The sequence below is a fragment of the Oncorhynchus mykiss genome, chromosome 12 (genome assembly GCF_013265735.2).
Source record: "Oncorhynchus mykiss isolate Arlee chromosome 12, USDA_OmykA_1.1, whole genome shotgun sequence".
Lineage (NCBI taxonomy): Eukaryota > Metazoa > Chordata > Actinopteri > Salmoniformes > Salmonidae > Oncorhynchus > Oncorhynchus mykiss.
In genome coordinates, this window is record NC_048576.1 from 96,139,283 (window position 1) to 96,165,394 (window position 26,112).

General features: G+C 44.2%; 1 protein-coding gene across 1 annotated transcript; it reads left to right on the forward strand.

Moving 5' to 3' along the window:
• Positions 1 to 490: 490 nt before the first annotated feature.
• On the forward strand, positions 491 to 26,112 carry tbc1d16 (TBC1 domain family, member 16). The gene is given in 14 exon segments (XM_036939361.1): positions 491 to 832; positions 5,660 to 5,866; positions 6,881 to 7,043; positions 7,688 to 7,996; positions 17,785 to 17,979; positions 18,315 to 18,462; positions 18,693 to 18,857; positions 19,201 to 19,349; positions 21,438 to 21,572; positions 23,124 to 23,310; positions 23,464 to 23,643; positions 24,034 to 24,180; positions 25,175 to 25,310; positions 25,313 to 26,112. Coding segments are annotated over 13 exon segments (2,241 nt in total). The 5' UTR covers positions 491 to 832; positions 5,660 to 5,691; the 3' UTR covers positions 25,465 to 26,112.

The following is a 26,112-nucleotide window of genomic DNA, read 5'->3' on the forward strand; positions in this document are numbered from 1 at the left end:
GTCCGGGTTTGCCCGGGGTAGGCCGTCATTGTCAGTTAAGAACAAATTCTAATTTACTTGCCTAGTTAAATAAAAATAGTCTTCCCATCTGGAACATCTTCCTTATAACTCAGTGCAGTTAAGCTCAATACATTTACATATTGTAAACTATTCTGAATTGTAAATATCATACCTGTAATATGGTTATGTTAGCTTATGTTTTAAAATATTTGTTGTTATTGTTTAAAACATTGCCCTCGAAATACCTTGTTTTGAAATAGTAATTTTGAAAAGTGCTGTTTATTGTTTAAATGATTGCTCATTGTCCTTGCTGCTAGTGGTTTACCTGCCATATATAAGAGTTCCAGCGGGACATCTGAGATCCGCGTCATGATGCTCCGACTCCAGCTCCACTGGTCCTGATAATGCTCATGTGAGTTCGGGATCAGCCAACTGCAGTGAAGCTTTCGGCATTGACCTCTAAAACGTCATACTATGATAAAAGGTCAGCCTTACTTAGATATATCATTGTGGTGTGTTGACGATCATTTGCTTTTGCTAATAAGACAAACATACTTCCAAATGTAAGGCGATCCTAATAGTTGACTGGTCCGTGCATTCACAGAAGCAGCCTATATCCAGTCTGCCATCCCGGAAGCAGAGGAATTTGGGGGTTGGGTTAGAGAAACATAGCAGCTCCGCGTGCGGTAGAGAAAGACCGCACGGATACAAACACTCACACCGCGTAACAAAATACCGAAGACGTGACCTCAAACTACACGGATACAACCACCATAAACATCGCTCCGGAATGGATAAGCGGCAAAGACAGTAGTCTCGGGTGGGACAGAGGGTGAGAAAGCAAGACCGCATCGCCTGTGTTTTTGAGTGTGCATTTATTTATTAAGTCCACTGCTCGCACAGGTGTACACCGATGACCGAGAAAGAATCAAACGACCTCGTTTATTATGGATAAGGTTATGCTGTTTGTAGCCTACACGACCCCCTTATTTCCTAGGCTAGGCTATTCCTTTGGCGAACTATGCGGGTTGGTCGGGATGTGCACTGCATGTGATGGGGAGAAATTTGAGGACATAGGCCAGACAACTAGACTAAAATATGTATTCGTGATGGTAGGCTTAACTACAGATAAAATCCCTGCCCGGCCAAACCGATAGCAATGTCGGAGAGGCAGGAGAAGGACTGGGCCCGTGAAAAATAATGGTGCGGCAGCGAGAATTCCGCTGCTCCATCCTCTCCTGTCAAATGGATGTTGCCTGTCATTGGTACAATGTGTCAATAGTTGATGTAGCCTCGTCATCACGGACGGGACGCCACTCTTGAGGATACTCCTCCGTTACTATGTCGCGTAGGCTATTGATAGCCTACAGCTAAAATGTACATATGGCTATCTCATTGACTTCATATCTATCAGTTTATAGCTATAACAGAGTCAAATTATAGGCCTATGCTTTGTGAATGTGATTTGGAAAGGTGAGCTAACCCAACAATTTTCAGCTCCCATTCGAGTTGTCTCACCTAGGCTACTTCCATTCAAGCTCTACTTTACTAGGTCTAATGTAAACAGAATACTTATTGCTCTGTCTGTGTCTGATACATAGTCTATTGACTCTTTGCTCATGGAAGTGAGTCAGCCTGAGGGATTGCAACTCACTGAGAGTCCATGTGGTTATTTAAAGTCCTTTAGCTGCCCCTGAGGCAGTGGTTTGGTGTCACGATCCAGATGAACAGGAGAGGCAGTTCATTATGGAAGCCTCCTCTATTCAAATGTCAGCAGCCTGACAAGTTTGTTAGCGTGGCCCGGAGGTGAACTTGGACACACTGATCTGAGGCACTGGAATCCTCTGCGTTTATAGTCATTGAGGCTGGCAGGACACAGTGGGATACTGTACTGATACACTTGCTCTGTAATCTCATTGGGAAACGTTTGGTTGTCTCAGAAAATCCTTAGGACTGTTTTTCTGAACAAAACATCTCCATACAGCAAGGCAGAAGGAGATGAATACTAAATTAGATTAATGGTTACAGAAAAAATGATGACCGAATGCAGACTTCACACTCACAGGAGAGTAACACGTTCTTTGGAAAGCTGTCTCCATTGTTGGAATGCTACAGTAGGACCAGTGTGAGGTGACCGAGGCTAAAGTGGAGGAGACAAGGCAATGTGTGAACACACACTGAGGTGATGACAGCATGGAAGGAGGAGAGAGCATTGTGCTATATCAGTCAGGCTCCCTGCTTAGTCATACGCTGAATATGGAATCATATCACACTCTGACCTCTTCTCGCCCTGCTGCTATCATACCGACCAGAATAACCTCAGGTTATGGATACACACAGAGAACTGGTTATAGCTGTTGTTTTACCACCAAATAACCTCTAACTTCCCTGTTTTGGTGGAGATCTCCACTGTCTATCAACTGGTTAGGGGTAGCTGTTGTCTGGGGCGATCAGAAGACTATGAAATGTAGCTTTAATCTGCTGAGGTGTGGATGGAAGGTCCAGGGGGGTATAGTTGACACTGAACACCTGGTATAGTGAGTTCAGTCTGGTTTACTACTGCTCATTTGCAAGTGAATTCAATGGATTGGCTTAGTTCTGTAAGCAGTTACCATGCAAATGTTTAGGTGAGCAGCTCAGCGCTATGGTCAGAGTGGTTTTAGGATGGTTGTAGTTCTGAAGAATAGTGTGGACATGCAGTGTTCTAAGAGAGAAACTTAATCATTGTAAAGTGTTACCCGGCCAAATGAGTACCTCACTCACGCTCCCTAGCCTGGTACCCGGTCTGTTTGTGCTGTCCTGCCAACTCCTATGATCATTGTCAGTCCAAAGACCATAGCAGTTGGCAAGACGGCACAAACATATCTGGGACCAGGCTATAGTACATACTCACTGGCCTTGCCCGGATTCCGGGGTAGAAGACTTCCTGTCCGAGTCCTGATAAGCCAGTAGGGTGAAGTTACCCCTAGATGCTGATCTTGTGTCAGTTTTGCATTTCCCCCACAAATTGTTAGAATTGGGAGAGGGGAAGCTGATCCTAGATCTTTACCGAGGGGAAACTTCACCCTGGAGCCCTGTTAACAGGAAGTCGTGCGGCATAGAGTTAATCAGAGGAGGTAAACATGGCTACCTCCCAAATGGCACTCTATTCTCTATGTAGCACAGTACTTTCTACCTCGGCACATAGGGCTCTGGACTAAAGTAGTGCACCATATAGGGGATAGGGTGCCATTTGGGTCACTGGTCATGACTCAGGGTTCTCAGGAAGAGGAAAAGGAGGGAACATTCCACACATTCAGGAGTAGTGGGGCACTGGGAATGTGTTCGATGTCATAGACTGTAGTGATAGGGAACTAGGCTACATTATCATAGGGTCGCACAGAGGAACTTACATAGTATGGACCAACACTGATATGCCAGTAGCGCTAGTGGCCAATTCCAGTCATAGCAGAAAGGTTGACTGGAGTGAACAGCAAAATGATTTTGTTTACAGTCCTAGTGTAGTCTCTCTCATCAGCCACTGTGAAAGCTATGAGTCTGGCATGAGACTAGTCATAGTGTAGTCTCTGTCATCAGCCGCTGTGAAAGCTATGAGTCTGGCATGAGACTAGTCATAGTGTAGTCTCTGTCATCAGCCGCTGTGAAAGCTGTGAGTCTGGCACATGAGACTAGTCATAGTGTAGTCTCTCATCAGCTGCTGTGAAAGCTATGAGACTGGCACATGAGACTAGTCATAGTGTAGTCTCTCATCAGCTGCTGTGAAAGCTATGAGACTGGCACATGAGACTAGTCATAGTGTAGTCTCTCATCAGCTGCTGTGAAAGCTATGAGTCTGGCACATGAGACCAGTCATAGTGTAGTCTCTCATCAGCTGCTGTGAAAGCTATGAGTCTGGCATGTGAGAGCAGTCATAGTGCACAGTTGTGTGACATGTTGAGAATAGCCATAGATGCTGACATCTGTTAGCTCCTAATAACAGACTAGGATTTCACATAGAAGGATAGACCAGGTTTGTGTAGTGTGTGTGTGTGTTTATTCAAGGTGGGGGACACACTTGCACACACACCTACACTAACAGAGCCAAGTGTGTGAGTCAAGATGGTTGACGTGGCATAGGAAAACACTAACTGTGAGGTTTTGTTGCATGGCAGGGTTGACTTGTCGGGGTAAGAACACACTAATACTGTACAAACATCACAGTGTAACTTGAGTACAAATGTCTGTCACTGCCTTTAAATGAAAGCTCAACCTGTAAAAGAGTTAGCTTTGCCATGTATGACTATATACGTTGCCTTCAGAAACTATTCACAGCCCTCGATTTATGATGTTATAGCCTGAATTAAAAATGAATAAAATAAAACATTTCACACCCATCTACACACAATAATAATGACAATGTGAGAACATGTTTTTAGAAATGTTAGGACATTTTAAGAGCTTTGCACACCTGGATTGTACAATATTTGCACATTATTCTTTTAAAAATTCTTCAAGCTCTGTCAAATTGGTTTGTTGATCATTTCTAGACAGCCATTTTCAATTCTTGCCATAGATTTTGAAGTAGATTTGAGTCAAAACTGTAACTAGGCCACATTGAAACATTCAATGTCGTCTTGGTAAGCAACTCCATTGTATATTTGACTTTGTGTTTTAGGATATTGTCCTGCTGTAAAGGTCATTTGTCTCCCAGTGTCTGTTGGAAAGCAGACTGAACCAGGTTTTCCTCTAGGATCTTGCCTGTGCTTAGCTCTATTTGTTTCTTTTCATACAAAAACATCTAGATTCTCTGGTCTGATGAAACCAAGATTGAACTCTTTGGCCTGAATGCCAAGCGTCACGTCTGGAGGAAACCTGGCACCATCCCTACAGTGAAGCATGGTGGTGGCAGCATCATGCTGTGGGGATGTTTTTCAGTGGCAGGGACTGGGAGACTAGTTTGGAACGAGGGAAAGATGAATGGAGCAAAGTACACAGAAATCCTTGATGAAAACCTGCTCAGGACCTCCAACTGGGGCAAAGGTTCACCATCCAAAAGGACAACGACCTTAAGCGGTACAGCCAAAACCACGCATGGGAGAATCTCCCCAAATATAGGTGTGTCAAGCTTGTAGTGTCATACCCAAGAAGAATCGAGGCTGTAATCGCTGCCAAAGGTGCTTCAACGAAGTACTTAGTAAAGGTTCTGAAAACTTATGTAAATCAAATCAAATTGTATTTGTCACATACACATGTTTAGCAGATGTTATAGCGGGTGTAGCGAAATACTTGTGTTTCTATCTCCAACAGTGCAGTAATATCTAACAATACGCACAACCTAAAAGTCAAATGAAGAATATATAAATGTGATATTTCAGTTTTTATTTTTAATAAATTAACTAACATTTATAAAAAACAGTTTTTGCTTTGTCATTATGGGGTATTGTGTATAGATGAGGGGAAAAGACAATTTAATACATTTTAGAATAAGGCTGTAACAAAACGGAGAAAAAGTCAAGGGGTCTGAATACTTTCCGAAGGCACTCTATATATGATTTGTTAATTTGAATAGGTAAATGTCATACTGTAAAACACTAGTGCCCCATGTCCTCCATTCTGACCTGATTCTGTCTCTCTCCATCCCTGTCCCCCTCTCTCACCTTTCCTCCTCCCCCCACCCCAGAGGATGGGCGCAGAGTCCTGGTGTCGGTGTAGATGTCTCTCGGTCGGCTCTTGCGACGCGCCTCCTCAAAGGCCTCGGACCTCCTGACCTTTAACCCAGGGTCGGCGGGTTCGCGGAACGGCTTGGACGGAGAGATCATCTTCTCCAAGAACAATGTGTGTGTGCACCCTGCCGAGCCCCTCCCGGGCCTGCCCGAACACCACCCAGGTACAGTATATAGCTGTCTAAGAGTCCCCTACATAAGGGTCCTATTCATTAGGGCACACCGTAACGAACGTCTTTGAAATGGAGAAAAGCATTTATCGGACAAGTTCAGGCAGTCCCTTCCTGTTTCAGTCCGTTTTCTTGCATTTGGTGCCTAGTACATACAACCCTGGGGTGTATTCAGTGAGCTGAACTATTCTGAACATCACAGAAATGTAATGAATAGCACTAACACGATTACCTATTCTACCTGACAATCATATTTGTTCTACACCATACATTTCTATCTGAATGTTCTGTAACATTACATCCTCCTGAACAGGCCCCAGCTATGACTATAGCGTTCACCTATTCCTCTGCTGTTCTTCTCTTCCCAGTGCGTCCTATAGTGTCTCTCTCTCTTTCCACCATGTACCGATGAGCTCTCACCTGAGAGATATGAGACTGTATGGTTCATTGTCTCTCACCTCTGCATTTCCTTGTTTGTTCATGAGTCAGATCTCCTTATTTCTTTTCAGGTTACTTCCTCTTTGCCTCACTTGTTTTTTGTCATACCTAGTAATGTTTCCATGTACAGTATGCCACTACTTTGTCACCTCTTCCATCATGGTATGGTATGTTAGCTATGGACAGTATATTTGTGTATCAACTTATTAAGGTTATAGATGTCTAATATATTATAGTTCTCAGGCCAAAAATATTTTTCCCATGAACCAGAAGTCAGATTGACTCCAGATTTGGTATATCTATCTATCTGACTTCTGGTTCATGGGAAGAAGGTTTGTCCTGAGGAGAACTGACTGGGTTCTGGGATCCTTTTCTCTTAGTGTGATCTTCTCAGGTGACTTCGGTTCTTGTGTTTTCTTGTGTGTCCTCTTTCTCAACCTGTCTCCAATCCTCTGATTATATGATTTCATCAGAGTGAGTGTGTGTTCTCGTGTGTGTGTTGTTGTCTGTGTTCCTGTGTGTTTGTGGCCATGTTTCTCCATCTCTCTCATGACTTCCTTCTCTCCTCAGGGTACCTGTGTGTGCACATGGAGAAGGATGAGAGCCTGGGAACCACTCTGATCCTAACCTGGGTTCCCAACTCCCGCATCCAGAGACAGGACGAGGAGGCCCTGCGTTACATCACCCCAGAGAGCTCACCTGTCCGCAGGAACGCTCGGCGCAGGCCCCGCAGGTAGAGTGGGGGGAAGGGAACGTAATGGACTTCTGTAGCTGGTGATATTGCAATAACGGGTGTTATCGGGAAAACGGCTTGTATCGCGGTAACAGGTTTTATCGTGATAACTGCTTGCATCGCGGTAACAGGTTTTATTGTGATAACTGCTTGTATTGCGGTAACAGGTTTTATTGTGATAACTGCTTGTATCGCGGTAACAGGTTTTATTGTGATAACTGCTTGCATCGCGGTAACAGGTTTTATTGTGATAACTGCTTGCATCGCGGTAACAGGTTTTATTGTGATAACTGCTTGCATCGCGGTAACAGGTTTTATTGTGATAACTGCTTGCATCGCGGTAACAGGTTTTATTGTGATAACTGCTTGCATCGCGGTAACAGGTTTTATTGTGATAACTGCTTGTATCGCGGTAACAGGTTTTATTGTGATAACTGCTTGCATTGCGGTAACAGGTTTTATTGTGATAACTGCTTGTATCGCGGTAACAGGTTTTATTGTGATAACTGCTTGTATCCTGACAACTGAGCCTGAACTTTTGTAATATAGGTGAACACTGTTTCAGGATGGTGCTTAATTTCTGGTCGAATTTCATCCTCTGAAAAAACATTTTACGGTAACACTAATGTTAACCCTACCTGCAGGCCCCATTCCCGACACCCTCCCGCCCAGGAGGAAGATGAGGACCGGGAGGAGGAGGAGAGGATTGGGAACGGAACTGGGATTGGAGGGGGCCTGGGTCTGGAGGCCAGCATAGAGCCCCCTCCTCCCCAGCAACAGCAGTCCCAGTCTGGGACGGATGAGGGGGATGAGCTGTCGGCTGACGAGGTGAGCAGGGACAGCACCATGGGCTCGGACTCAGACACCACCTTCTCCTCACCCTTCTGTCTGTCGCCCGTCAGCGAGTCCCTCTTTGAGAGCAGCGGCTCTGTGTTCCTGGACAACGAGAGCAGGTGAGCTGGGAGGGGATGTGCTTGTGTGTGTGGATAATACAGACCTTGGTTCATATTGTAATTTAAATCCTTTCAAATACTTTATCAGGGCTTTGAGTTTACATGTTATCATTAAACCAATAGAAAAAGTCAGGCTAATGCAAATAAAAGTATTTCAAAGATTTCAGTATTTGAATGCAGGTCTGTTGTCTGCACGTATTTGTTTGTGACTTGTGTTAGACATGGATATGAATGGGGTGTTTTGGTGAGTTATTATCAGTTGGATTTTGTGTGAATTATCTATGCGAGTTAGCTATTGATATGCAGGGCACAAATGGAGCTGTAGTTTCCATGGTATTTATAATTTATGTATGTATTGAATCCAGTCTGTCAGTTCAGACGCTGAATATTGGTGTCTTTATCTCGCAGTGGAGACATTGAAATAGTTTAAGCATATAAGTACATGACAGAAATGCTTTTCCAATTATTTGGGTAGAGAAGCATCCAACTTGTTAAATAAATATTTGAAACTGAATGCCAACAAGAACCTGCTACCTTTTGCATAAATATCCTATGGATATTTTAGGTAACTGGCGATTTGATCGTTTCCCCACCACTTTATAAAAGAGTTTTAAAAAGAGAGCGAGAGAGAGAGCAGCAGTGGTCGTCCGTGTTTAACGGCTATAACCTTGAATCATGTTGAACCTACACTCCAGATGCCAGTTTCTCACCTTGCAAGACAGAATTTCTCACCAGATCAAGGTAGTTGCAATAGGCCAAATCTACCACATGGTGGAGCCACCGAGAAGGGGATAAGTGTACTCTTACTGTCATTGGGGGAGGTTCACACTTCACACAGCATTTTTTTAAATTAAACCTTTATTTAACTAGGCAAGTCTGTAAATGAGAATTTGTTGTTAACTATTACTGCCTCCCAAGGCTGGATGTGTCACTGTAGGAGAGAATGGGCTGTTAAAGCAGACAATTACAAGGTTATGGTAATATCCAGTAGATGTAGGTTCTTATTGGCAACATGGGCCAAAACACACACATTGTCCTTCGCTAAATCAATCCAATTTAAGCAGCTTAGTTAGCAGTTAGCACACACATTCAGTATGTGGTCCATGCAGGAATTCTACCAACACTCTGCTCCAACCAACTAAACCATCTGGACTAAACCACTATCATGTTGCTGTACTGACCTTATGGCCATTCTCCTTTATACATCCCTCAGAGGTCGTTTCCACACAGAGGTATTTGGCCAGAAACACAGCCCAGGATGAGGGAGTTTGAAGTGTGTGTTTGTCCATTTAACACTGTAAGTGCAGTTAGTGTGTGACTTGGCAGCTTTCTCTTGCACTGCCTCTAACCTTTTCTTCCTCTCTCTCTCTCTCTCTTTTTCTCTCTCTTTATCCTTCGCTAATGTTTCTCTTTAACTCAATCTCCATTTTTTTCTCCCTGTACTTCCTCTCCCCTCTTCACTCCCTCTCTCTCCCTGGGTCTGTGTGAAACTCTCTTTGATTCCTCCCTGCTCCTGGGGTTGTTGTACTGGGCTGTGTGTCAACTGGGTGGATTAGAGGAATGGAGAGTGGTCTGGTCGGGGCCTACAGGCAGCAGCCAACCCCTCTGGAACAGCACAGCTCTCAGCTTTAATTGACACTGTTAAGGGGCCTGGGACTGGAAACATGTCACTAGGAATCATGCAGAGAGAAATAATCTGTGTGCAAGAAAGTGAGTGGGAAGAGGGAGTGTAAGAAAGTGAGAGTACATTATGTTGTTGTGTGGGAGAGACTGTGTATTGTAGCTTTGTGTGTGTGCATGCATGCATATGTGTTCCCAATGCTATTATTGTTTCACACTTTTGAAACTCATCTATATGGTTAAGCTATTAGTGGCTCCAGTACAGCATCTATATGGCTCCAGTACAGCATCTATATGGCTCCAGTACAGCATCTACTGTATATGGCTCCAGTACAGCATCTATATGGCTCCAGTACAGCATCTATATGGCTCCAGTACAGCATCTATATGGCTCCAGTACAGCATCTATATGGCTCCAGTACAGCATCTATATGGCTCCAGTACAGCATCTATATGGCTCCAGTACAGCATCTATATGGCTCCAGTACAGCATCTATATGGCTCCAGTACAGCATCTACAGTTGAAGTCGGAAATTTACAAACACTTAGGTTGGAGCCATTAAAACTCGTTTTTCAACCACTCCACAAATTTCTTGTTAACGAACTATAGTTTTGTCAAGTCTGTTAGGACATATACTTTGTGCCTGACACAAGTAATTTTTCCAACAATTATTTACAGACAGATTATTTCACTTACAATTCCAGTGGGTCAGAAGTTTACATACTGACTGTGCCTTCAAACAGCTTGGAAATTTCCAAAAAATGTCATGGCTTTAGAAGCTTCTGATAGGCTAATTAGCATAATTTGAGTCAATTAGAGGTGTACCTGTGGATTTACAGTGCCTTGCGAAAGTATTCGGCCCCCTTGAACTTTGCGACCTTTTGCCACATTTCAGGCTTCAAACATAAAGATATAAAACTATTTTTTGTGAAGAATCAACAACAAGTGGGACACAATCATGAAGTGGAACGACATTTATTGGATATTTCAAACTTTTTTAACAAATCAAAAACTGAAAAATTGGGCGTGCAAAATTATTCAGCCCCTTTACTTTCAGTGCAGCAAACTCTCTCCAGAAGTTCAGTGAGGATCTCTGAATGATCCAATGTTGACCTAAATGACTAATGATGATAAATACAATCCACCTGTGTGTAATCAAGTCTCCGTATAAATGCACCTGCACTGTGATAGTCTCAGAGGTCCGTTAAAAGCGCAGAGAGCATCATGAAGAACAAGGAACACACCAGGCAGGTCCGAGATACTGTTGTGAAGAAGTTTAAAGCCGGATTTGGATACAAAAAGATTTCCCAAGCTTTAAACATCCCAAGGAGCACTGTGCAAGCGATAATATTGAAATGGAAGGAGTATCAGACCACTGCAAATCTACCAAGACCTGGCCGTCCCTCTAAACTTTCAGCTCATACAAGGAGAAGACTGATCATAGATGCAGCCAAGAGGCCCATGATCACTCTGGATGAACTGCAGAGATCTACAGCTGAGGTGGGAGACTCTGTCCATAGGACAACAATCAGTCGTATATTGCACAAATCTGGCCTTTATGGAAGAGTGGCAAGAAGAAAGCCATTTCTTAAAGATATCCATAAAAAGTGTTGTTTAAAGTTTGCCACAAGCCACCTGGGAGACACATCAAACATGTGGACGAAGGGGCTCTGGTCAGATGAAACCAAAATTGAACTTTTTGGCAACAATGCAAAACGTTATGTTTGGCGTAAAAGCAACACAGCTGAACACACCATCCCCACTGTCAAACATGGTGGTGGCAGCATCATGGTTTGGGCCTGCTTTTCTTCAGCAGGGACAGGGAAGATGGTTAAAATTGATGGGAAGATGGATGGAGCCAAATACAGGACCATTCTGGAAGAGAACCTGATGGCGTCTGCAAAAGACCTGAGACTGGGACGGAGATTTGTATTCCAACAAGACAATGATCCAAAACATAAAGCAAAATCTACAATGGAATGGTTAAAAAATAAACATATCCAGGTGTTAGAATGGCCAAGTCAAAGTCCAGACCTGAATCCAATCGTGAATCTGTGGAAAGAACTGAAAACTGCTATTCACAAATGCTCTCCATCCAACCTCACTGAGCTCGAGCTGTTTTGCAAGGAGGAATGGGAAAAAAATTCAGTCTCTCGATGTGCAAAACTGATAGAGACATACCCCAAGCGACTTACAGCTGTAATCGCAGCAAAAGGTGGCGCTACAAAGTATTAACTTAAGGGGGCTGAATAATTTTGCACGCCCAATTTTTCAGTTTTTGATTTGTTAAAAAAGTTTGAAATATCCAATAAATGTCGTTCCACTTCATGATTGTGTCCCACTTGTTGTTGATTCTTCACAAAAAAATACAGTTTTATATCTTTATGTTTGAAGCCTGAAATGTGGCAAAAGGTCGCAAAGTTCAAGGGGGCCGAATACTTTCGCAAGGCACTGTATTTCAAGGCCTACCTTCAAACTCAGTGCCTCTTTGTTTGACATCATGGGAAAATCAAAAGAAATCAGCCAAGACCTCAGAAAAAAATGGTAGAGCTCCACAAGTCTGGTTCATCCTTGGGAGCAATTTCCAAATGCCTGAAGGTACCACGTTCATCTGTACAAACAATAGTATGCAAGTATAAACACCTTGGGACCACGCAGCCATCATTCCGCTCAGGAAGGAGACGCGTACTTTGATGAACGTACTTTGGTCCCAAAAGTGCAAATCAATCCCAGAACAACAGCAAAGGACCTTGTGAAGATGCTGGAGGAAACCGGTACAAAAGTATCTATATCCACAGCAAAACGAGTCCTATATCGACATAACCTGAAAGGCCGCTCAGCAAGAAAGAAGCCACTGCTCCAAAACCGCCATTAAAAAAGCCAGACTACGGTTTGCAACTGAACATGGTGACAAAGATTGTACTTTTTGGAGAAATGTCCTCTGGTCTGATGAAACAAAAATAGAAGAACACCATCCCAACCGTGAAGCATGGGGGTGGCAGCATCATGTTGTTGGGGTGCATTGCAGCAGGAGGGACTGATGCACTTCACAAAATAGATGGCATCATGAGAAAGGAAAATGTTGCTTCAATATATCCACATCATCTCAAGACATCAGTCAGGAAGCAAGCATACTTCCAAAGTTGTGGCAAAATGGCTTAAGGACAACAAAGTCAAGGTATTGGAGTGGCCATCACAAAGCCCTGACCTCAATGCTATAGAAAATTTGTGGGCAGAACTGGAAAAGCGTGTGCGAGCAAGGAGGCCTACAAACCTGACTCAGTTACAACAGCTCTGTCAGGAGGAATGGGCCAAAATTCACCCAACTTATTGTGGGAAGCTTGTGAAAGGCTACCCGAAACGTTTGACCCAAGTTAAACAATTTAAAAGCAATGCTACCAAATACTAATTGAGGGTATGTAAACTTCTGACCCACTGGGAATGTGATGAAAGAAATAAAAGCTGAAATAAACAAGATCCTAACTGACCTAAGACAGGGAATTTTTACTACGATTAAATGTCAGGAATTGTGAAAAACTGAGTTTAAATGTATTAGGCTAAGGTGTATGTAAACTTCTGACTTCAACTGTATATGGCTCCAGTACAGTATTCTAAACCACTGAAGGACAAAATTGCTATTTTTTATCTTTAAAACTTTTAAATTCTTAATGTATCTCAAAAGTATTTTGCTGCCCTGTACAATTGTTAGAATCTTAAACATAGGTAATTAAATCATAGTGAATTTCCATGCAAATGTACAATAATATATTTATATAACAACATAAAACCTATTTTTAGCTCTCCTCCTTTCCTTGCCCTCCCCAGAGTTTTGATTAGATGCTGTGTTTATATTTTTGTTTAGTATAAAAACATGTAATGTGTTGGTCCCCTGTTTCATGAGCTGAAATATCTCAGAAATGTTCAATATGAACAAAAGCTTATTTCTCTCAAATTTTGTGCACAAATTTGCTTACATCCCTGTTAGTGAGCATTTCTCCTTTGTCAAGATAATCCATCCACCTGAGGTGTGGCATATCAAGATGCTGATTAAATAGCATGATCATTACACAGGTGCACCTTACGCTGGGGACATTTTTTTTTTCTTCACAAAACACAACTCCACAGATGTTTTGAGGGAGCATGCAATTGGCATGCTGACTGCAGGAATGTCCTCCAGAGCTGTTGCTAGATAATTTAATGTTTATTTTTCTACCATAAGCCGCCTCCAACATTGTTTTAGAGAATTTGGCAGAGCCCAACCGGCTTCACAATCACAGACCACATGTAACCACGCCAGCCCAGGATCTCCACCTCTGGCTTCTTCACCTGCGGGATCATCTGAGACCAGCCACGCAGACAGCTGATGAAACTGTGGATTTGCACAACCGAAGAACTTCTGTACAACTGTCAGAAACCGTCTCAGGGAAGCTCATCTGCGTGCTGGTCGTTCTCACCAGGGGCTTGACCTGACTGCTATTCACCAACTTCAGGGGGCAAATTCTCACCTTCGATGGCCACTGGTACGCTGGAGAAGTGTGCTCTTCATGGATTAATGCCAGTTTCAACTCTAACGGTCAGGTGGCGTTGTGTGGGTGAGTGGTTTGCTGATGTCAATGTTGTGAACCGAGTGTCTCGTGGTGAGGTTATGGTATGGGCAGACATAAGCTATGAACAAACACAATTACATTTTATCGATGGCAAGTTTGAATGCACAGACATACCATGACGAGATCCTGAGGCCCATTGTCGTGCCATTCATCTGCCGCCATCACCTCATGTTTCAGCATGATAATGCACTGCCCCATGTCGCAAGGATCTGTACACAATTCCTGGAAGCTGAAAATGTTCCAGTTCCTCGATGGTCTGCATACTCACCAGACATGTCACACATTGAGCATGTTTGGGATGCTCTGGATATACGCGTACTACAGCGTGTTCCAGTTATTGTCAATATCCAGAAACTTCGCACAGCCATTGAAGAGGAGTGGGACAACATTCCACAGGCCACAATCAACAGCCTGATCAGCTTTATGTGAAGGAGATGTGTCGCGCTGCATGAAGCAAATGGTGGTCACACCAGATACTGACTGGTTTTCTGATCTACGCCCCTACATTTTCTTTAAGGTATCTGTGACCAACGGATGCATTTCTGTATTCCCAGTAATGTGAAATCCATAGATTAGGGCCTAATGAATTTGTTTCAATTGACTGATTTCCTCTTATGAACTGTAATTCAGTAAAATTGTTGAAATTGTTGCGTATTTGTGTATTTCATTCAGATCCCCATTAGCTGTTGAAAAAGCAGCAGCCACACAACATAGAACATGACAACATGCAGAACACTAATAGATAAGAACACAAATGTAAAGCTACATTTAAAACATCTAAAGAAAACTGTTAGTGTGTCTCTTCACAGTCCGCGTTGTTCCTTGAGGTGTTTCATATTTCTTGCCTGAGTTACCATGTAGTCATTTTCCCAGTCTCTGTTCTTACTTGGGGACTGGGTTTTTGAGCTGTGATAACTGGCTGAAAAGACAACGTGGTACTTTCAACACATCAATATTTCTTACAACGATCGACAGTGATTCAGTCAATCTCTCGTCCACTCTGAGCCAGGAGTGGCTGATATGCATGTTATTGACATTGGCCCTCCATGTACATTTGAGGGCCAGACGTGCTGCTCTGTTCTGTGCCAGCTGCAGCTTTTCTAGGTATTTGTTTTGCCGCACCTGACTGGACAACTGTTTGGTTGCATGTGATGTAAAAACAAATCAGAGCATCTCTTTATCACAGACAGACCTCTCCCCGTCTTTACAACAATGCAATCAATACAGTTTACAATCTAATAGAACACCAAGAAGTGTAGTCTCTTCTACTTGCTCAACAGCCACATCATTCATTGAGTTTAGGGACCATGGGGGTTGAGCCCCAGGCTCTGGTTCTCAGGGTGACGCCAGAGCTCTGTCCCTAGGGTAGAGCATCACGTAGGTGGCGAGCTTGTAGCTGTAGCTCCCCTGACGAGGGACATGCCATTAAAACAGCTTTTCCATCAAAACATGCTGTTGACACATACTGAGTGTACTAAACATTAAGAACACCTTCCTAATATTGAGTTGCACCCCCCCCCACACACTACTTTTTGCCCTCAGAACAGCCTCAATTTGTCAGGGCATGGACTCTACAAGGTGTCAAGCGTTCCACAGGGATGCTGGCCCATGTTGTCTCCAATACTTCCCACAGTCGTCAAATTGGCTGAATGTCATTTGGGTGGTGGACCATTCTAGATACCCACCGGAAACTGTTGTGCATGAAAAACCCAGCACCGTTGCAGTTCTTGGCACTTAAATATTTTGTCTTGTGCATTCACCCTCTGAATGCCACACATACACAATCCACGTCTCAATTGTCTCCAAGGTTAAAAATCCTTCTTTAACCTGTTTCTTTCCATTCATCTACACTGATTGTAGTGGATTTCACAAGTGACATCAATAAGGGATCATAACTTTCACCTGGATTCAGTCTATGTCATGGAAAGAGCAGGTATTCCTAATGTTTTGTCCACTCAGTGCATAGTCTGTGTATAACACTGTATACATAGGCTATAGTGTAGTCGCTATAGAGAACAGCATCAGCTACTAGTGTGAATATTTAGCATTAGCTCATTGAGATCCACTGAGGTAGATGGCATTTAAAACGTCTCCGTAAGCTTACAGTAACATAACAGTGGGTGCTATCTTCACTTCATTGATTAAGTAGACGACATTTAAAACAGGTCCATGTTCAACACCTTCTGTTGATGCTGATTAGTTAACTGGAAAGCCCATAGAGACAGATAGCTTAGCAATATCTCTGACAGTTACAGTAGTTAGCATGTAGCGCAGTTTAAATATTCCTTTAAGGCAATGTTTTAATCAATCAAATGTTGTCAGATTTTATTCAAACAGACCATTAAGTGTGAGACTTTTGGTTTCTGTATGTTCTCTCCGCACCTCAATGTAATACAATAGGCCTATGATGCAGACCTGGGTTCAAATACTTTTAAAAATCATTTCAAATTCTTCTGCCGGGCTTGATTGAGATTTCCTGTTGCAATGGAACCGATAGACCAAAATCTGCAACGCCCGTTCACCAGGCACTCCTGACAGATTTCAAATAGTTTTTGAACCCAGGTCTGCTATGACTAGGTTTATATTGAGGCAGACAGACTCTCCCCACTCCTCTGTGCTGTAGTGTCCCAGGACTGGGACCTTGTTCATGATTTGATACATGATCCAGAGGGCAGTGAATCTGACCAATGAGGTGAGACCTTACTGTCTCGATGGATCTCACATTATTTTCCCATATACAGGTATGTGACAACCCGAGACATGATCAATTCACAACCATTGATTTAGTTTGAAACTGACCAGCTCTGGCTCCTCTCATGGGACCAATAGGCTGTTTGTATTTATTATGGACTTAGAGAAATACTGTTCCATCGGCATACAAGGAAACAGCATTTAAATGTGAATGTTTTTCATATGATTGACTTGTGTTTACTGGCCCTATTTGCAATTAATACGTCACTGTGATTCTCAGGTCTGGCTCTCCGAGACGTGTCATGGGGTGTGTTTTGGTTGTTAATTGTTTGATTTACCCCCTTACCCAGGTGTGTGTGTGTGTGTGTGTGTGTGTGTGTAACGCAGTAGAGGAACCCCCAGCTCGGGTTACAGTGCCGGGGAAACAAACAGTGGCCGTGGGGGAATGACTGGGGAAATTGGAAGGCAGACGCTGTGATGTGTGTGTGTACAGTTTCTGTTGTGTGTGTGTGTGATGTGTGTGGTTCCCCCCCTGCACAGTAACCGCCATGCATTCTTCTCTGTCCCATGGTCTAAGCCAGAACAATCCCAGGACATAAAACAAGGAACCACAACAGGGCAGTAAAATAGACTCCTGATATTCAACACTAGTCACAAACAGTACATAGCCCCCTGTTTGCCATATCTATGCTTATGTGTTGTTAGAATTACATCCGTGTGCAATGCAATGATTCTCCAAAATCATGGTCCCATCAGTTTCCCTTAGACGCTGATCTAAGGTCTGTTTTGCATTGAGCCAGTAATAGTTGTGGGTGTAAGTTAATCTGATCCTATAACCAACTCAACTTCTCCCCCCCTCATTTTCTCAGGGAGCTGTGCGACGAGTCCATGACCCATTCGGCTAGCTCCGCCTCCAGCCTGGACAGCCACGCTCCCTCTGAGAACAACAGCCAATCGCAGGGCATGCGGTGGGAGGAACAGCAGAAGGTGCTGGCGTTGGAGCAGCTGGGGGGAGTGTTCCGGGTCGACCTGGGTCACATGAGGTCGCTCCGCCTCTTCTTCAGGTCAGCCAGGGGTCATGTGGGGTCATGTTGTCTGGATACTTTAAGACCTCAGGAACTTTACTCTCATAACAACTCACCTGCATACAGTTGTGTTGTTTGGCCTGTGAGGGTAAAGGGGAGGATTATCATTGTCCAACGATTACAAAAATGAAAAGTCACTTCAGAAACTGGGCCTATATGTATGTAAAAAATGACTGTATTTGACAATTCAGGAAATGTTTCTGAAATTCTTCTCCAACTGAGAGTTTGCTGTATATGTTATAAGCCATGTTTTAGCAGTGCAGTAACATTGTATGTGTGTTTCTGTATGTTTGAATGGTATGTTGTGATTCCAGTGATGAGGCGTGTAATAGTGGTCAGCTGGTGATCGCCAGCAGGGAGAGCCAGTATAAGGTCCTCCACTTCCACCACGCAGGTCTGGACAAGCTGGCTGAGGTCTTCCAACAGTGGAAGTGCTGCAGAGAGACGCAGCTCAAAGACCAGGTGAGGCATGTTAGCATTGGGGCTAGATATCATGTTCCTACAGTGTTAGCATTGGGGCTAGATATCATGTTCCTACAGTGTTAGCATTGTGGCTAGATACCATGTTATTTCAGTTTTAGCATAATGGCTAGTTCCTTGATATCTCTCGCTCTCTGCCCCACACCCATCTGTCTCGCTCCCTCTCTGCCCCCCACCTATCGATCTCTCTTTCTCTTCCCTCTCTCTTCCAGGTAGTGGATGAGAAGTCATGTATGCAGTTCTCCATCCGGAGGCCCACCCTGCCGTCCGCTGAGACCCACCCGGAGGAACGTCTGTACCGCCGCCTGGACGTCACCACCTGGCTCCGACACCTCAACCACAACGGACAGGTGGAGGAGGAGTACAAGCTACGCAAGGTGAGTGTGTAGCTGGGATAAGACCTTGGAAGACTGACAAACTTGCTTACATTTGTATACGATCACGTGTCTCTATTATGCAAGGGAATATTTGAACAGATTTCTTAACTAAAAATGACATGGAGCTGATTTCCTGGTGTTTTTAGTCTTATGTCAAAAACTTTTTCTCTTTTTTTGAAATTTCTCCCAATAAATGGGGGGCCAAATAAAACCACCACAGCACTAATTCGGCCAATGGGCCACCAGTTGGGGAACCCTGGTGTAGTTACTGTAAATAACATTGTTGAATTCTAGACTTCTACTACCCAGGCTGATCATGTCCTCTCTGTCCCCCCCCCCTCAGGCCATCTTCTTTGGGGGCATTGACCCATCCATCCGCGGGGAGGTGTGGCCCTTCTTACTGCACTACTACAGCTGTGACTCCTCCTCCCAGGAGAGAGAGGCCTGGAGACTGCAGAAACGCTCTGAGTACCACCACATCCAGCAGAGGAGGTAGGTGGCTGGGGGGTTTACTATAAGTAATAGCTCTCCATCCAGGGGAGCTGCACTGCTGCTGACCGTGCGTGTGTGTGTGTGTGTGTGGGGGGGGGGGGTTCTATTGTGTTGTTTTCGATGAAAGAAGGACATTCATAACAATGGTACATACAGTATGTGGTTAATTTATACAAAGGAATAAGGTGGCACCAAGCCATATCCTGCTAACTGTTACACACACACACACACACACCTTGTGGTTTCACTTTGCAAATGGAGCAATCAATAGACACAATTACAGAACGTTGTTATGGGAGTGCTGGGTGTAAATTAACAGGCCTCCTGGGTAAAAACATGTAATCGCTGATCAAATCATATTCTCATATTCTACCCATATTCTACTCTCATATTCTATCAATATGCTCGAAATGCACACACCACGCACGCACACACCACGCATGCACACACACCACGCACGCACGCACACACCACACACACACTAAAAGAGAGTAAAGGGTTCAACCAGTAATTTATTTGAACCTCCCAGCGTTACTTGTCTGTCTGTCCCTAATCCTTTTTCTTTTTCAATTCATTTACATTTACATTTGAGTCATTTAGCAGACGCTTGTCCAGAGCCACTTTCAGGAGCAGTTCGAGTTAAGTGCCTTGATCCAGGGCACATTGGCAGATGTTTCACCTAGTCGGCTTGGATATTCGAACCAGCACCATTTGGTTAATGGCCGTTTGCTCTTAACCGCTAGGCTACCTAAGCTTCCACACAGTGTGCATGTTTGCACAGGTGTGATACACGAGTGGACAGAATTGATATGATAATTGCTCTTAACCGCTAGGCTACCTAAGCTTCCACACAGTGTGCATGTTTGCGCAGGTGTGATACACGAGTGGACAGAATTGATATGATAATTGTCTGGTCTTCAGCGGAATGGCGTATTAACCTTTAGATTACATCAGAAGATGTCATCCAAACCAGCCAATTAGACGCTCTCTTCCTCCTGTGATGTGATGAGGCTGATGGAAAAACACTTGACTGAGCCTCCAGGGGCCATTGGCTCATCATTAAGACCCTGGAACTACAGTCTCGGCCTTCTAAAGGTGGTGGCACCGGTAACACTCTACTTAGAGCCTGCAGATATGATGCATTATGATGCAGGTATAATAACTGATTAGACTTGTCATGAACATGTATGACACCCTTATAATCATCTGTTTGTGATCCTGACTAACGACCAGCCCCTGTTAATTAAATCAATTAGTTTCTATATGGAAATAAAACATTACATTATTTATATAAGTCACATTTTGAAGAATCAATTATTGCTTGTTTGATTTGATGTTCTGTGCTGTAGCCAGTACTGTTGAAGATGTTAAACATGGATGATCCTGCTGGAGAGGAGAGAGATGTCAGTATATACCTGTTCTGAACAAACACTGGAGGAGGAGAGGGTTGTGGAGAGTTGATTCAGTTTGCTCATCTATTTTCTACAAGGTCTGGTGTCTCTGTGGTCTTACATGTTAATGTTGAGTTACACGATTAGGGGATTCTGGTAGCAGGACCAGGTACAGCTGCTGACAGTTCTCCAGAAAGGGAAGAAGAGAGGGAGAGAGTGAGGCATGGAGGTAGAGAGGGGACAAGGGACTGGGCGAGAGGGATCAAGGGACTGGGAGAGAGAAGGGAGTGAGGGAGGAGACGCCGAGGGAGAGGCAGACAAACACAGACCCAGAAAGTAAACAGTTGCGTGAAGTTGCATCAGGCCTAGTGTTATTGTTCCTGGCGGGGCTCAATGGAAAACAAATAGTGTTAATGAAATCCCCTCTGCTCTGCTCGTTAGGGTAGGGGTCAGGTCCTCAGTGTTCAGGTTCTCAGCCAGAGAGTGATGGGAGGGGGTTAGGGTTAGATCATAGGTTGTTCAAGTGGTTTACATTGCCCCAACATCCTCACCCTACCCTTTTCTTGACATCCTATCAAGGGTTAAATTAAAAGTACATTTTTGAAGTTGAGTAACTGCCCTTAAGTTTGGTTGACATTAGTGCGTAGCCCCAGTATTTAACCCAGTAAAAACCCCTGTCTGTCCCTGCCATCCCCAGGTTGTCTATGAGTCCTGAGGAGCACAGTGACTTCTGGAGGAAGGTTCAGTTCACCGTGGATAAGGACGTGGTGAGAACAGACCGCAGCAACCACTTCTTCAGGGGAGAGAACAACCCCAATGTGGAGATCATGAGGTCAGGACAGATGGCTCTGTCTGGGTATTTCCCTCTCTTCTCTTACACTTTCTCTCCCCTACCACTTGTCTTTCCTCTCATCTCTATCCATATCCTTCCCTCTGTCACTCTTTATTCTACATTTCACTCTCTCCTCTCTTACCACTCTTTTCTCCTCCCTTTCTTCCTCATCTTTTCCATTTCTCATCTTTCCTATCCCATAGTCCAGTGCACAGGAGGTAATATTGTACATGAATATCATATTCTGAACCCTGGGGGAAGCTAGCTAATGACTTTCATGCTTTATTGACTCCCAGTAAGTTGTTAGAGCACTAGTTCTGATGCATACTTACAGCTAATAGCTTCCTAAATGAAGGAGCTAAAGGCTTTCAAAACCAGGCTGTTAAGTGACTCATGGCTGGTTCTCGGTATTGGTAAAAGTAACTGGGTCAAGTAGAGTAGGGGTGGGGAGGTTAGAACTCTCATGTATTATTATGGACCAATATTGTCTCACCACTTTTCATATTTGTCTTATTCATTAGCTTACTCTGTTTTAATGCCATAGTGTTGTTTAGCTTTAAGTTCCTCTGTGTCCACATCACTAAGGACTGATCATGGTCCACACACTCCAACACAGTCGTGAAGGCACAACAACACCTCTTCCCCTCAGGAGACTGAAAAGATTTGGCAGGGACCCTCGGATCGTTATCAAGTTCAACAGCTGCACCATTGAGAGCATCTTGACTGGCTGTATCACCGCTTGGTTTGGCAACAGCTTGGCATCCGACCGCAAGGCGCTACAGAGGGGTAGTGTGTACGGCCCAGTACATCACTGGGGCCGAGCTTCCTGCCATTAAGGACCTCTATACCAGACGGTGTCAAAAGAAGGCCCTAAAAATGATCAGACTCCAGCCACCCTAGTCATAGACTGTTCTCTCTGATACCGCACGGCAAGCGGTACCGATGCACCAAGTCTGGAACCAACAGGACCCTGAACAGCTTCTACCACCAAGCTATAAGACTGCTAAATAGTTAGTCCGGGTGGCTATTGGTTAACTATTTAACTATCTTCATTGACCCTTTTTGCCTTAACGTTTTTGACTCATCACATACACTGCTGTGACTGTTTATTATCTATCCTGTTACCTAGTCACTTTATAGGGCCCTACCTATATGTACATATCTACCTCAATGACCTCGTTCCCCTGTACATGGACTCTGTACTGGTACCTCGGGTATATAGCCAAGCTATCATTACTCATTGTGTATTTATCTCTCTGAATAGTTAGGATGAGAAGTAAGCATTTCACTGTTGGTCTACACCTGTTTACAAAGCATGTGAAAAATACCATTTGATTTGGTCTAAATTGATTGTTTTAACGACAGTGTCTAAACATCTATACGACCTGTTGGTTAGGGTGATGGGTTAGTATGACTTTGTATGTAGAACTTTATGTATGACTTAGTATGAGGTAATATGTGTAACTTAGTATGAGGTAATATGTATGACTTAGTATGAGGCGACTATGATCTCTTGATATTGTCTGTGGTGGTGTTCCTCCCTTCCTCCAGGTGTGTGCTGCTGAACTACGCGGTGTTCAACCCAGAGATGGGCTACTGCCAGGGCATGTCTGACCTGGTGGCCCCCCTGCTGACCGAGGTGCAGGATGAGAGTGACACGTTCTGGTGCTTCGTAGGCCTGATGGAGAACACCATCTTCATCAGCTCTCCCCGTGACGAGGACATGGAGAGACAACTGGTAAGGGGACAGAGAAAGTGTCTTTCTCTCTTTTTATTACACACACTTTTCTCTCTCGCTATCTGTGATTCTCGTGTTTTATTTTGTGTGTGTGTGTGGTGTTACATTCATATCCACATAGTGCCCTAACCATCTCTCTCTCCCGCGTTCCAGATGTACCTGAGGGAGCTGTTGCGTCTGATGCTGCCCCGGTTCCACCAGCACCTGACCCAGCTGGGGGAGGACGGCCTACAGCTGCTGTTCTGTCACCGCTGGCTCCTACTCTGCTTCAAACGGGAGTTCCCCGACACAGAGGCCCTGCGTATGTGGGAGGCCTGCTGGGCACACTACCAGGTACCCAAGTTTACATCAGCATACGCACAGCAACATCATGTTGTATATGGCATTGGTGTACACCGAGCAACATCATCATGTTGTACATGGCATTGGTGTACACAGAGCAACATTATCATGTTGTACGTGGAATTGGTATACATAGAACAATACAAACACACAACATTAGCATACATACACCAATATCAAACAATGTGTATTAGCAACTGTGTGTAACAATGTTAGGAGTTTATAGCCTGCCATAGGTATAACCATCATTCATACAACACACTAGTTATGGAGATTAGAGTTGGATGTAGACACAACCAGACACACAAACTGTACTGTAGGCAGGCTCTCCACAGTCCAGTATAAATGTACTTTGTCAATAACACGCTATCGCTCCCTCAGACGGACTACTTCCATCTGTTTGCGTGTGTGGCCATCATCGTGCTGTACGGTGATGACGTGACGGAGCAGCAGTTAGCCACCGACCAGATGTTGCTCCACTTCAGTAACCTCTCCATGCACATGAACGGGGAGCTGGTGCTGCGCAAGGTAACGCTAGCAGTTAGCCTTAGCATGACGATGCGTTACTCCATCCAAGGCTGGGCCACTTTTCCTCATGCTATGCTAGGCTATACTAGCATGTTATGCAACGCTAGCATTTTACCCTCTAGTTAGCATACTATGGTGGCTGTTTAATTCTTAACTCATCCCCTCAGTGTACACTCATCGCCTGCGCCGAAGGGATTTAAAAGGAATGGCGTTTGTAATACAACAAAGCATAATAGTCCTTGTTGCTCCCCAGCCCTCAAGGAGTTTAGAAATACTTGCTGTGATCCTGCCATGTTGAGGATTTCTGAGTCATGGCCGGTAGTGTGTCTCTGTCTTCTCCTCATGTTTATGGATGCCATGTTGAGGATTTCTGAGTCATGGCCGGTAGTGTGTCTCTGTCTTCTCCTCATGTTTATGGATGCCATGTTGAGGATTTCTGAGTCATGGCCGGTAGTGTGTCTCTGTCTTCTCCTCATGTTTATGGATGCCATGTTGAGGATTTCTGAGTCATGGCCGGTAGTGTGTCTCTGTCTTCTCATGTTTATGGATGCCATGTTAGTAGTGCTGCTGCAGCAGCAACAGCACATTTTAGCATGCAGGTGTTAGGACTGTTATAGAACCCCTATCAGGTTTGATGTGTCTGAACAGCTCAGCCCTATTTAGTTTAAATTAGATCACGTTAATTGATTTTGGCTGTGTTAGATCATGTTCTTCCACGTCTGAAGGAGCTATTGATTTAGTCAAATGTTATTCAAATCTCCATGATACTAAGTGTGATACTGTTAGCTGTTTTGTAAGTCTTGAGGTATAGCTTCTTCGCTGCCTTCTGTTTCCTCCTTTCTACGTGTTTTCCTCATGTTTAACCTTTCTCTCATTCACTGCCACTCCTCTCCTCCAGTCCCTTGTTCTCTCACATGCTCTCTTTCTCTCCATTCCTTGACTCTCTCTTACGTTCTCTCTCTTCCTTTCTCTCTCCCACCCTTCCTACTACCAGGCCCGTAGTCTGCTCTACCAGTTCCGTCTGTTACCCAGAATCCCGTGCAGCCTCCATGACCTGTGTAAGCTGTGCGGTCCAGGGATGTGGGACAGTCGCTACATCCCGGCCGTGGAGTGTTCTGGGGAGCACCCCGACTCCAGAGCTGCCCCTATGGAGGCACAGCCACCCCCCAGCCCTCAGCCTCCCCGTCACCCTCACCCTCCCCCTCACCCAACCCCACCCCACTCCCCGAGGGCAAGAGAGGCTCCAAGACCAGAGACATCTTCATGTTTCGGAAGCAGTCCTGAGTTTAAATAGGGGGGAGGGAGACAATGGTGCTAACTATAACTGTTGAGTAGATCAGAAGCTGCAGTACCACTTTTCTGCCACTAGGATTCCCAACATACTGTATGTGCTTCTCTCTGATACTTCTCTTCACGCTCTCCCCCTTTTCACAATCCCCATCTTATTAAAAGGATTTTCCACCTGATCCTTTTGTCCGGTGTGACATGGAACACTGCCTTATAAGAATGTATATTTATTTGGAACATTCAGTACCACAGACACTTGGCACTACGTTTCCCATGAAGAAGCTGCTGCTCTGCTATTGGAGGAGATTGGACAATCATCACTCTGTTGGACTGTAACCTTTCAGGGTCCACACTGTGGTCTAAGGTTGCTGGACTGGATTCAATGTGACTCCAACGGTCAAATACTGACTTGAAGGGGAATTGTTGAGATTTGAACTCCATTGAAAGGTTTTCATATGCTCACGATGGAATGTTTGTGAATAATGGAATGATATATTATCTCAGCATATTGCAATCAGGCTCAAGCCTATTAACACGACACACGTATAAACCTCCATCAACCAAGAGAGGCAAGCTGTCATTTCAACTGTCACTAAGTTAAATATTGTTACTTTTCAAATCATATTTTTTTTTCTGTTCCCTTCA